Below are 14,529 nucleotides of genomic sequence, written 5' to 3' on the forward strand. Positions count from 1 at the left end.
CAGAGGTCAGTAGGTACATAATAATTTTATGACAAAGATGTTTTTTTTATTATATTATTGTGCTTTCCTTATTCTTATCTCGAATGTAGAGCAAAAGTAGTTCAGAATGATCTTCCTGAGTCACCCCTTTTGATCTTAGTACTTTTTCGAAATCATGTAGGTAGTATTAATAAATGATATAGGTACTTAAGTATTAATCCTTAAAGAAAAAAATATAATATTATCAAGTCCGCAAGGGCTCTCAGGAAAAATGTTCTGCTTAGTTTTTTTCTAAAGCTGAACCTGTTTATTTATCCTTTGACCACGTTGTAGTGCGTCTGACACACTCAATGAGAAAAAGTCGTTTGCTTAAAGTCCAACGGATAATTTTCTATAAGTATTTATACAAAAGGTTCGGGTTCCGCTCATCTGGCATAATCTTTATTGACCAAAACTCATTTCGCATAACTCGTATGGTCTAAACTTTTTTGGCCGAACCATCACTTTGCCAAGACTTATGTGGCATAAGGCTCGTTTCGTCTAAAACTCTTTAGGCACAATCTTTAAACACCTAAGTTTCGTTTGCTCAAATTTATGTAAGTAATACCTACCTATGTATAATCTTGTTTATCCTAATGTTATCTTAATAAGTAATATATTTAGTATGTAGTAAATGTACAAATTGTGGTATTTTTCTCCTACATCCCGAAAATCACGATATAGTATGATTAAAAAATCGAAAGTTAACGACCAATATAATTATTACAAACCCCATGAGATCGAAACCTAAAAATAGGTGCGACGACGAGCAAAGCGAGGAGGAGCGTGTTAGGTGCACATGTTCATCAAAACCAAAGCGGAGCGCAGCGAAGCGGAGCGGAGCGTTTTCCAAACAGCGGAAACAATACTAGGCACCAGTTTGCGCTATGTAGGGAGACGCTCCGTCAAAGTTAAAGCCAAACGAATATTATTACTTTGTATAAACCTATGCCATAGCATTATTAGGCTATTCAAGATTTGGCCATACCATCATTAGGCTAAACAATGTTATGCGAAATAACTTTTTACTAAACGAGATTTATGCCATACGATTTTCGGCGTAACGAGACTTTGACCAAACGTTACTATGCAATACGAGATTAGGCAAAAAAATCTTATGCCAAAAAAGGTAGAACCGAAATGTTCATTATTGTTCCACAAATTTTTAACAACTTTACAGTATTTGATGATACTTTTCGGTAATTTGTGATACTATTAAAAATTAATGAAACTGATCCGGTTATTTAATGAATAAATATAACTTTGTTCGATGGATATTAAATGATACCGAGTAAAGATACATGAGATAGAAACAATTCACAAATAGGCGGCCTTGGCACGTCTGTACTGTAGCAATCTTATATGGAGTGAAATTTGAGTGTTAATAAAAGTAAGGGGTTAAGTCAAGAGATGAAAGGGTGCACCCTTGTGAGCAACGCAGCGATTCTGTAAGATCCGCTGAAAATGCACTGCCGAGCAGGAAAATGTCTCCGCGATTGACCGCGGTCACAAAGCTACTACCCCTACAATAGATACCACAGATACATAGACTTCAATGGTTGTAGAAAGGACTTCGAACTTCATTCCTCAACTTTAGTTTGGTAAATATTTATTATAAACTAAAATTTCTTGTCTTCAGTCTTTTTAATGTTACTTATCTACTTATTATCAATAAATATGCTTTGCTTGAAAATAATAACTTTTGTACCGTAACGTATTAAAATTAAAATATCCAGCGGCATAAATCTGTAAAATATTTATGACAAAATGATAAAATAGATCCAGGGAAAAGGAAAGATTGTTGAACGATTCTATGAGATTATGAGTCGCCAATCAGATCGAACGGAACCCGACATGGGAGACAGTTTTGGTTTCGTGATTTCATTGCTATTAGGGCGGCCGGGCCGTTTCACGTTTATTGTCCAAGATACGAGTGGATTTGTGGAAGCAATTTCCTTTATACATTTTGTTTTGTCCTTTTCCTGTAGTTTGATGGTCCACTTCAAGTGTGGTAGTTCCACTTCGATTTACCGAGAGTGTCTCTCAATCGATACAATATTACGGTTGTCTTACCTTTATAGGTATGTGCTCGGGTCAAAAGGGCAGCTTAATTATACAACCCAGGCACGTACGGAAGATTGAAAGAAAACTAATTTAGAACCGGTTTGTTTTGCCAAAAATAAAATCATATTGAAACGTTTCCGTAAATTGTGTATGCCGAGAGTAAACGACCCTTTTTCCTGGGAATGTCAACATCCAAAGTAATTTTAAAGAAAATGAAATGGACGACACGAATTTGCACTCCAGGTGGAAGCGTCTTACCCAAATAAAGTTCCGTTCGGGTTAAATTTAAAACTATTTACCCACTTCATCCCATCTCGGCTGGCTTAAAGTTTCATGGTTCTGCACTCCCATGTTACGCGCTTTTCTCAGCGAAAACACGGTTTTGTAGCACCACCCCATGTATAAAGGTGAAAAAGTGTGCCTTCCTTTTTAAGCCAAATAAACATGGCATTCAGCTTGGCGTCTTAAAGCGGACCTCCGGACCGTCGTCACGACACACGACCTCTCTCCTTTATTCTCAAAGTTTTTGTCAGTCTTTCCCATCTTTACCCTCGCCAATATTTGTTAGGAACGTCGTCGTTTGATGTCGCACGTTGACATTGAAATGTTTTTGCCTTTCATTCAATGGCTGACCATTTAGCTTTCACCTTTATTTTAAGAAAAGGTCGTGTCGCAATAAAACTCAACTTCCAATTTACTGACCTTTCTTCGTGACACTCGTAAATTGCGGCTCTTAACTATTATCCTTCTAAACAATTTAGGATACAGAAGCTACACCTGAACCTTAAAAGTTTCACAGTTTGTTTTAAATGGCCTCTTCGTAGTGCCTTCATAAAGGAATATCCCTTAACGAAGGCGAATATAGATGTAGCCGCTCAGTTGACCTGTATAAATAGCGGTAATTCGGCCCAGAAACGCGATATCAGCCGAAGGCAACAAAGTATTGGCGGAAAAATCGGCTCTCTGAACGATCCCATTTGAGGAATCAATCAAAGGCAAATGTTCGCACAATCAGCGTGCGTGGCCGGACGAGCTAATCAAACTAATGGGCTCGAGTGGACTGGGACCGGTGGAACAAATCACAACAATAACATTGACGGCTGATTGATTACGGCAACGCCGACTCTATATCTCATTTGCTACATGCTCGCTTATGATCATGCTCATTCGTACTGATACTTCTTTGAAGTCTTGCTTTGAGTGTTGTACATAATATTTCTACTACATCTACATTCACAAGTTTTATTATATATAATATATATATATGACTTTTGATACGTTTAATTGCGTTTTTGCAACATAAACGGCCGTAGCTTTTAATTATCATAGAGACTCCTATGATTGATGAGTTTTGTACTGCTTCAACTTCAAGGGACAGTATGTTAGTTTTAATTAATAAATTTATGTTCTTGATCGATTCCCTTTAACTGACAAAAAAAATACAGACGGATGGACTAGAAACCTAATTGAGTTTAAGTTTTTTTTTTCCTATACAGAACCCTAAAAATTGAGCTATCACTGGAAATCTAATACCGGCTCGGCTTGGGTAGAAACACAGGGGTGTAGGAGTCAGTAATATTGAACTACCGATCATTCGGAGTGAGCCGTCAGCTAACCGTCGAGTTAAAGTCAAAACTGGACCGCTGTCGAGCCCGTCGGACAACGGGGAGCCACGAGCGCTCCCTGCTCGTGCCTCGGACATTTATTAAATATAGGATACGGACCACCTCAACAACAACCAACAACATACAGACCACCAGACTTGCTGTTCAATTATTGTTGCAGAATATTAGCTTGTTGTCTGACTTCTGAGGTCAGAATAAATGCTCGTACCTACATAATATAGAAAAAGTAATATAACTTTCGAGGTGGTTGTTCAGAATGATGAGTTGAGTCACCCCGTTACCCCCTTTCAGTTTACTACTTTTGAAAGATCTGTTATAAATAATTTCTTCGAAGAACCTTTTTCTCTTTTTAATGATAAGTTGATAACAGGTACAAATACTTTATCTTATAAAATTATCTTTCCAGAATCTCTTCAGTTCCATAAAGTCTATTTCCTCTTTTATATTTATACTATATTTTCTGCAACATAGGTAGGTATGGCTATAACAATAGAAATATTAGTATTCACCTGTCCACGTGAAATAATTCCATTGGCCAGGACGTGCTTGCGAATCGCGTCCAGTGGCCAGACTTTTGCGGATAGAACACAAAGGATCTCTTTTTTTTACCTCCGGCCTAACGTAAAATCCAAATCAATGGTTAGCTCGACTCACTTTTGTTATTGCTTCCATTATATGGTGGACATTCGTCGCCCTTTCGTCGAGCTGAGCCTTTTACCCACAGTCCAACAATTGCCGCTCGTTTTTCACATAAAAATTCATAAGAACTCGGACAATTGTTTTATGTGTACTGTGAACTTTAGTTCTAAAGCACGCTAGTGCGGTAGAATTTTTAATGATTATCAGAGAATGGTTCTGTGCTATATTTTTCTGTGTAAAGTGAATTTCACGAAGCCGTGCAAAATAGAATATCTTTATTAAGATACTGCCTCTAAATCCGAGCACAAAAAGGACTAAAGATTTTCAAAGAACGTCAGCGTCCGCATTTTGCCCGGCTAGTCTTAAAGACAGGTAACATTACGTCATCTGCCGTGGTACGTCTTACTCAGTGGCTTCGACAAAATAAAGCACGAGCAGCTGCGTATTGTATCGCTGACAGCAAAGCCGTGGTGCGCCATTGTCAAGCTCCTCCCAAGAAATATAATAGCGACTTACTCGATCCAAGAAGCCACAATACGTCTCGTCATTATTTTGCGCTTATGGAGCCACGGGCCTCTTTTCACTCTATTTCCTCGCTCACTCCCCGCGACACGTTATGTCAAAACAATAATTTTAAGGCAGTCAGTACTTGCTCCAGTTATTTAAAATATTATGCACTCGTCCTTAAAGAATTATAAGCTCGTTCTTTAAAATTTCGTAATGTACCTGCCTAAACTTTATTAAATGATTTATTAAAGAGCAAATAATTAACTTTAAATACGAGTACCTATATTACACCTTTACAGACGGAAAAGTCATTTGCATCATCATGGTTAACTACACCAGGTTATCCCACTAAAAATTATAAGTAGTGCTTACATCATTTTTGGAGATTTGGAGATATTTTCTTTTAGAATATTAACCGGTTTGTTGTCAGACTTTTTGAAAGCCAAAAGTTAGCGATGTGTGCCGTAAACACTTTACCCATGTCAAACTGTCAGAAACACGTCATATTTCACGAGTTTCAACGATCGTGGTGTCGATATTCGTTAGGATTATGAAATTTGATGACGTTTGCGAAGGGATTGAGTAAAAAACATGGAACGATTTGATGTTCACAAACTAAACAACGCAAAAGGATTTAGAGCTGCTAAAACAAAAGGCTGTCTGTTCAAATTTCGCTTGAGGAATGAAAAGGGTAAAAAAATGGGAAGAACATAATACTACACTAATTCGAGGCTTGTACTTGGAAACAAGTTGTATATTGTGATACGCCGTCGGATCGCATCAGCCTCACCGCGGTGCCACCGGGCTCCGGTTTCCCAGAAGTGTTTTTAAAGATGCTTCTCACACGCTTTTTGTTTTGGACAAAATATTACTGTTATTTAAGAAGTTCATTAGTTAGTATGGGTGTGTTGAATTTGTTTTTTTGTACTGTGATTTATTTTCTGTCTTTTTAATTTGTTACCTATCTTCCCGTCGGCAGGTTAATTTCACTTCACTATTTCAACTTAGTATGACGAGTTTAATCACATGCCGACGGAAAGTGATAAATTCCACCACGTAGATTATATGAAGCTGTGGTCTCAATTAGCTTTAATAATCAACTCACAAAAGAACCGGTACCGTTTAATGAAGCCAGACATCTTCATTGTGCAGCGGCATAACAAAGATAAGTAGCCGAGGCAAAGCGAAACTTGCCAAAAACATGCGTCCCAAACGCCTGTCTCACGTGCGGGGACCTCTTGCACTCTACCTGCTACTCTGTAACGTCTTGACTTAGGGATGTCTACCTGACTGCCATGAAATATTTATTAGCTCCCCACCAGGTTTTACTACGCTGTACATTTTGTATTAGATCTACTAAATCTTCCAATTCTTCATTCATTTTTGAACTGCCATCATGCTTTTTATGGGCTTAACTGGAGATTGGCTCCAGATTTCTTGCTCCAACTGTTTTTTATTGTCTTCAATCTTAAAATTGTTTAAAGGTAATTACCGTACTTCTTTTTAATTAGGTACGAATATAGGTATTGTATTGACTGTCTCATCAGCACTCATTACGATCAGGTGACAACCCTTGAAAGGTTCATCTGCCACTCGAGCGATCGAAAGGTACGACAGCGCGTCGGTATCAGGAAGGAATGTACCGTGGGTGACTTGAATCGTTGCTCTTCCTTTCACGCACAGCCGGCATCGCATAAGCTAAATATATACGCTGTCTCGCTCTGGCACACGAACATTTCCAACACTTACCTGCCTGAAATGATATACATCTGTTGTGTTGTTTGCCTCTCCCTCCTGCAGCAGAGTAGAGATAGATTGTTGATATACTCTTCTCGCTCTAGCGTCTCATGAACAAGGGGTAGACGGTGTCGGCTGCGCCTGTGTGGGTGTCCGTTTATTTAGTGAACTTGCGAAGCTTGCGTTCGTGTTTGTGTATAGGGTGTCGGGTTTGGTTGTGTGTGCACGCTGTAGAGGCGCGACATAGCTTTGCCGTCTCCGTGACTTAAAAAGTTTTGTATGAAATGGGCCCAACGAGCTAGTTGAGCGCCGGCCGGCACGCGGGATGGACGTGTGCGGATCTCTCGCGTTTAACTATGTCGTACTTCGACTATCTCTGCTAAACTTAATTATTGAAAACTAGGTATATGTTTTAAAAGTGTTATGAAGCATTTCTGTACGAACTTTGGATACTTTTGATGCGAATGACAGTGTTGTTTCCTATATTTGGAGCGGAGTGTTGTTGGATTTTTTGTGGAACGTGTTGGTTCAACGGACTACAGAGGAGGTCGGTCTCGGACCATTCCATGCATAGGCCTATTTTGTGTGTGGGAATGCACCACGAGATTGCCTCAGACTTACTTTGTAGTGACATCGTTATAATATTCAGTATCATTTAATTGTAAACTAGTATTTTATTGACCATGTTTCAATTCAATGTTTGTAAAGTCAACTTTTCTGGTTAAGTAAAATTATGTACCTACAATATTTAAAATATACGAATCAGCTACAATGATAAAAAATCTTATACCTGGGTAGGTACTTATCAGACACAGATAATTTTTTTGTTTAGATTGTGGAAGTTTAGAAGTTGATATAAATAGTAAATGCTAAGCAGAAGAAAATACAGTACAATTTTATGAAATAGACATTGTATCTGGCTGCAGTTATGTGGAGTTGAACAACCTTGTTATAAATAGACACACCAACGCAATGTGGTACAAACCCACCTTTCATAGCATTCTCCCCTTTCAAATAAAATGGGCTTAAATTACCTACTTGAGATGTCAATGTTATGTAGATTAAAGCTGAAATGAACATGAGGAGTACCTAATAAATAATTCCTAACGTGAATTAATATATAACATAAATATTTTTGATTTATAACCTTACACTGTAGCTTTCAAACATAAGCTTCTCATAATAGTAGCTATACATTACCTGTTAGTACCTTTAAATTAATCAAAAAATAATATAACGTCGGTAGTAAAGTAACTTATCTTGAAATAACAAAAAAATATTACATATATGAAGTACCTAACTGGATAGGATACACTGCGATCAAATAAGTACTCTTCAAAAAAGAAATACCCTACTATCCTTGACTTTGATACTAATTTAAGATACACATCAAATCAAAGGCCTCTATTTCTAAAGGGTTTTCAACAAATTTCATGGGAACATAGAAATGTAATCCATCAAAGAAATTCGCCAAACTTTATCTTTTTCTAAATTTATAAAATCCTTCGGTCTGAATGACTAACTAAGACTCAACGCACAGCCAAAATTACGTTTGTTTGAATGTTGTAAATAATATTAAATATAAATACTTACTAAACTTTTTAGTAATAAAATATTTTATTTTGACACTAAATTCAAAAACTTAATTAAAGTCCGCCCCACTACAGATCTCAAAACCATGGATTATAGGGCTACCTAAGGAGGTCTCTTAGACCGTATGATTGTGAAACAAATTTTAATAAATGCGCAAAGCATATAAGTGAAAACTTGTAATTGGATATCTATAACTATTTTAAAATTCTTATGTAAAATAAATTAGCTGTAAGTTTTCCTATAATAAAAAATAAAATAACTACTGGGTACTAGGTATTTGCAATACTTCTAAAATGATTGATAAATTTGATAATTATAAACTAGACTGAACATGTTCATTTGTGAAATAAAACAACCAATTGTGCACTCAATATTAAATATTCATCAACAACTTCATCGAACCCACTAAAATGCACGATTCGACGCTTCCAACTTCCACTTACTCATCTATTTCTATTCTGTTTCAGTATAGAATTAATAAACGACAATCACACTATCACAAGCACTATAAGTAGCCCATAGTTTAGTATAAATCGATTCTCAAGGCTTGCCAAAAAGCCTTGACTTCCGACCGTAGCAATTGTTATCTCTATTTGTATCAATAATATATAGAGGCAGACGTTTCCGTGCTTTCTCTACGTGTTCCGAATGTAGCGGACGGGCGGTTCGGACACCACTTACACCGAAACTATTGATATTTATACAAGGATTTTGTTTTCTTTTACAGATACAATCAAGGGATTTAGATACTATTGGTTGAGGCAAATTTAGTGTTACTTTCTTAAAATAAAGAAAACTGGTAACTGAATATGTATAAAAAGTCTATCACCGGAATGCTTATTAAATTTAAACAGTGATTATTTCTTTCATAAGGCGTTTCATATTATTATTATTTTTCAAAATTAAATAATTTAAATAGAATGACAATGAATCAATACACTTTTAGTTTCAGAAAAATATCTAAATGATTCTTGATATATGTAGTTCTCAAAAATAAGACAAGAAAATCACCATTATTAGAGGCCCTCTGCCTCTATATTCGAAAACAGTTTCTGCTGTTGTATATTATGCATGGATCGATTTTATATCAGAGAAACTAATTAGTGTTGTGGTTTACGCCACCGAGCAGTATTAATAACTTGTACAAACTGTAGGTTTGTCCTAACGCAATCTACCGAGCAATCACTCTCTTGGTTATTGATTAATTAGTTAACTATTAATATTTCCTCTAAGACTGCGTAAGCTACATGTGAGCGGGTATCTTATTGTTTGCTAAATTAATTTAATATTGAATTTGTAGCCTTTGCTTGTGTAACTATAGTTTCCACTAATTTGAATTAAATTGCCGTTTAGGACGACCTTCAAAGAATCACCTTCGAGATACATTGTTGCTGTGATAACTCACATCCTTGTGAGGCACTTTTTATTTATGAATTTACTTTTACTAAAAGTAATATTATTAATAACACAAAATATTTATTTGTATTCAATTTAGTATCGTACTCACTTTTTGTTTAGTTTCCATTTTGCTAAGACGCTTACGATATGCTGACGTTTTGGTTTTACGTTAATTAATAATTCAAAGCAAATTTCAAAGGATTACGAGTTCGTATCTCTTCTGGGCAGACCGTTTGTTTCTCCAGATTACTTGTCACTTTCCACCGTATTGGCAAAGTTATTACGAAATTGGTAGGACCACTGTGAATAATATAAGAAAATACCTTCTTATTTTAAGTAATGTTAACTATTAGGTATAATTTTTGACAAGTCAAGTTGCAAATTATATCAATAAAGTGCTTTTCGTTTCTATCATCAGATCAGATCCCACTATCATATTGTTTTGTTATTAGAAGGGATATTTAGGTTGTAAATTTCATTACAATCATACAGGTTAATAGGAGCCTAAAATGGAAATTCATACCCTTTTTTTACCTTTTCTCTACTCTTGAGGGTGAAATTGACTTATCCAAAATCGGGTCATAGATGGCGGAGATATTGGTGAATATTACATACATACTTACCAAAAAATCAGGAAATACATATAGACGAATTAAAAATCTCCCCCTTCTTTGAAGTCAGTAAAAATACAAAAATACTTTATTTAACTACCTAGCTAAGTAGGTATAATCCGCAACAAGATTTTCAACATTTATTAATATAACGGAATATTTAATACTAACGGAACCAATTAATAAATGTAAAAGCACTTAATAAGATTTGTACTTAGTTAAGTAAGATGTGTCGGCAGATATTTTTAATGGTTTAATGGCACGACATGGATACGGGTTGAGGAGGAAACACCAAGTATTGTGTTTCGAGCTCACTGATCTCTATGGAGGCGAAATTTCATTATACTTACCCCCATTACACCTGCCTACCATTCAATTGGAACACCTTTGCAGAAATCGGAGGGCTGCCTCAATGGGCTGTCGGATGAAATTTCTTAGCATTCTTCGTCAATAATGAGCGGCGTCGAGAGTTGGGCGGTAACGGTATAATTGTGTTCATAGTCCAAAGATATTGAGGATCATTTAGATTTTAATATTTGAAATTTATATTTCTTTGATAACGAGGGGCTACCAAGCTATTAGGTTCGAGTTTCAGAGACTAACCGAATCCTTACTGAATCAAATTTATTAAATGCATCTATCAAACAACGAATTACCGAAGATAATAAAAAAATTAATAAAAGCCGAACCAATAAACATGGATCGTTAATTGTGCTCTGTGAAACTTGGTTTACCAATTACTAGCATAAAAAGTCGTTAAATTTTAAACTCTTTAAAAAAAATGCAAATTCGAAGAAGTCTGATGTAGACTATAATAATTTACGAGATAAACATAATAAGGCGGACGAGAATCTTGGAGTGGCTCGTGGTGAATTATACCCGAGTAATGAAGACATCATTATGGAACCGGTTTGGTTCGGTCAACCAAACTGCGCCGAGGTCTCTGACCATAGCTTACTGAGAATGAGAACTCAAGAGAGGGGGCTCAAGCTTTTCTAAAGAAACGAACACTTCAAATTGTACAATGTTGAGTTGTTTTGGACTTTCAACTTTTTTTTATTTTAAATAAGGAAATATAATTTGCATACGTCGCGGTAAGTTGTGTTGTAACAAAAAATGATATTCTGTCGCAGTAAATTTTTTACCTTTACTATATCATACGTAACCAAAGAAACGATATTCACATTGACAACGATATCCTCTTGTCAAAAAAAAAACAATTTATCAACCAGACCCTAAGAAACATCCGTTCAATCATTGCGATGCAAACAAAATAAAGAGGTGAATTTAATGTATATTTTCAAAATGGGGGTTCAAAAACCACACATTTATGAAGGATTTACTGTCAATTGAACAAAAATCATTCATGTGCCAAAACGATATCATTAATCATGTCAAATATTTTGAATCCTTCCTTTGATAAGACCGTAATCGTAAGCACGCGTAGGACACGTCAGAAGATTGCGTTTATGTTTACCAACCCTACTTGTTTGATGAAAGCTATATGGAAGTTTGTTTTTATGAACGTATGTTTTGCAAAATGTCATTTTCATTAAAACAGATAAAATAACAATCTCGTAAAGAGTGCGGGAAGAGACTTTAATTAACTAGCTCCCATTTGATTCGAAGGCACTATTTTTTTCGAACGTTGTTTAGCATCGTTTGCGAGTTTTGCGACTCATATAAGCTATGAGTTTTTTTTTTGTAAAAACTCGAAGCATCTGTTATGAAAATGGAATAAACTGTTTATTCATAAATGTTTGTAGAAGTGGGTATACGATGATATAGTCTGCGGATGTTATGATAATTATGTATTTTATTTAGTGCTTTTAAATTAAATTAAATACGTTTGTATAGTGTTGTGAAGCGTGATCTCTGACCGCATTTAGTGGAGATATTGCGAACACACAGAGGGTTGAAAAGATTCGGGTTAAATTTAGCAGAAGACATTTATATAACGTTATCGAATAGAGCGGGATAAGCTCTTTAAGGGTTACACGATAAGGATCAAATGTTATTTTAATGATACCATTCGTATACGTATTTTTGCGTTGCCATATGAAAAGTCTTGACTGTCGTGTTCTTTAATTCGGATGAAACGTATACGATACTAAGACTAGCCAACCCCCTAACACATGAGTATGACCAACACGGTGTCTCGATACAATTTTGTATTTATGCGCCAGTTACACAAATTTCGTTGTATTCATCGTTTCAGAGGGTACCGTGGAGTGTATTTAATAAAAAAAGGTGAGGTAACACAGTACAAACATGATTATTAAATTACTGAAACGTTCACACAGCCTGCTTCAGACTGATAAGACATTAAAAACATCGCTTTATTTCGTTGGCAACGCAAAATGTGGCAATTAATTTTAACGACTACCATACTATAGGCCAGAAGGGTTGCTTTCGCTAGCCCTGTTGCATATCCCATAACAGGAGGTGTAGTTAATACCACCGAGGTATGGTAATGGTCTTCGCAGCCATTAACCCACCCTTGTTCACCGGTCTCTTAATGTAAACCAACAAACAAAAATTGATATCGGGAAATGGGTTCGTGGGTTGCCGTTTTTATTTTTTTACCAGTAATTGCCTTTATTGCCAGTATTTGTATTCTGTATGACGCGCTGTTTGGGTGACATTTGGCCTTTGTTTCGCTTATTTTGTTGCGGTAACAGTTTCGTAACATTAATCATGAATTTTATGATTTTTATGGTACATTGTTCGCTATTTTTTGTTGGGTCAGCTTCAGGGAATTCGTTATTGATGGATGGTTGATCTTGTGTTCAGTAAAAGTTTATGATTCTTGATGAATATTATTAAAAACTACATGCCATAGCTCTTTCAAGGAGCGCTACTAGAGTATTTTTCTTGATCTTCTTCATCAGCCACTATCGGCTACCTATGTAACGTGGTCCACGCTACGCTTGCCTGTCTGTACACGAGGACCTGCTTTTTATTATTATTACCGACTATGAATATGTAATAATTCAAGGACAAAATTGATATTCTGACATTTGTCTAAACACTGTTTATTTACCAACCTTTATCATCAAGTAAATAATAAACTCCAACTGATTGGAAGTAAATTATATGATAATGTGCAGTGAGTGCATACAGTTATCATGTGTCTTCGTTTCTAACTAGCATATGAAACGTAACTCGTTTTACCTTGAATATAATTTGGTAGGTAGGTACTTACCTAAATACTTAGGATATTTTACTATTAAAGTAGGTATTCTTTGATAAACCTACACGTGAATATCTCGAAACTATAATTTTAGACTTATGATGGACTTACTTGTTAGGCATGAAGCGTATGTCCCGCATCATATTTAGGCCTAAAGTGGTGAACTCGCCCGCCGATGAGAACATTTTTTTAACTAATTCAGTGGGATTAGTTCATTAAATACAATGAAACCAGTTTATATGTGTTTACAAATCAATTTATTATGCTTAGAAAAATCACCTTACTTATTCAATTTTCATTAGTACCTAGTACATATTAATAAAAAAACAATACGCTGTGTGCGAAATAAAAGTGCCATTTTATCAAATTATGTAGATAGATTTAACTTATAAATACATTAGTCACAAAAAATTAACAATAATAATTAATATAATTAAATTGAACATGAACATGGTCAAATCTTTCCAACGCTACAAAGTAAGTCTGAGGTAATGAGTGCTTGTCAAGAATCGAGTATTCATTACCATATTTCTCTTTACAGATAAATATCATGTCAACAAACGTTTTGAATTGAACTGTAACCGAGTTTTAAGTGGCCCAGTTGTGAACTTTTAAGGACTTGATCATGTACAGGAGTTTGAGGACTATGGGGGCAGTGACCTTGGTGGTCCGGTGGTGTCTGATGCTGCTGGTGGGTGTGGGGTTCCAGGCCCACTCACAGGCGATCTCGCCACCCTCGGAAGTGGACAGTTCATACAACTTCTACTATGAGCAGCCCTGCTGTAACGGACCCACGATCAAAAGTAAATACCACGTGCGGCATAGAAGAGGTGAGTCTATTTTACTTTGCTTTTGGTTTTTTATTAATATAAGTAATTTTAAAAACTTTTGTACTACCGTATTTAAGTTGGCAGAACTTAAATCCTCTTGAGTTCAAAAGGGTATCCTTGAACCCATTTATCTTATCTTTTCCCAATGAAATTCCGCAAAAGACATCAAGATCTAGACCTTTGTGAGCAGAACACACTCAAAACATTTAACCACACTTTGCATGTGTGAGTGAGAAATCTGAATACAAACACGACGCACACATACCGACCTCAGACACGTTCAGGGTCCATGATGCCGAGTGAGATGGAAAGAT

At 36.0% G+C, this 14,529-nt stretch overlaps 1 protein-coding gene across 3 annotated transcripts in view; it reads left to right on the forward strand.

Moving 5' to 3' along the window:
• The window catches only part of LOC105391004 (semaphorin-2A), a 319,874-nt gene that overhangs the window by 209,379 nt on the left and 95,966 nt on the right, over positions 1–14,529 (forward strand). Inside the window, exons 1-2 of one of the 3 annotated variants that reach the window (XM_011562409.3) lie at positions 6,797–7,137; positions 13,927–14,215. The exons of the other annotated variants lie outside the window; for them this stretch is intronic. Coding sequence (XP_011560711.3) covers positions 14,011–14,215 — 205 coding nt within the window. The 5' untranslated portion in view covers positions 6,797–7,137; positions 13,927–14,010. Of the gene's footprint in view, positions 1–6,796; positions 7,138–13,926; positions 14,216–14,529 lie in introns of those variants that run through there. 3 annotated transcript variants of the gene reach the window in all.

This window comes from Plutella xylostella, chromosome 18 (genome assembly GCF_932276165.1).
Source record: "Plutella xylostella chromosome 18, ilPluXylo3.1, whole genome shotgun sequence".
Lineage (NCBI taxonomy): Eukaryota > Metazoa > Arthropoda > Insecta > Lepidoptera > Plutellidae > Plutella > Plutella xylostella.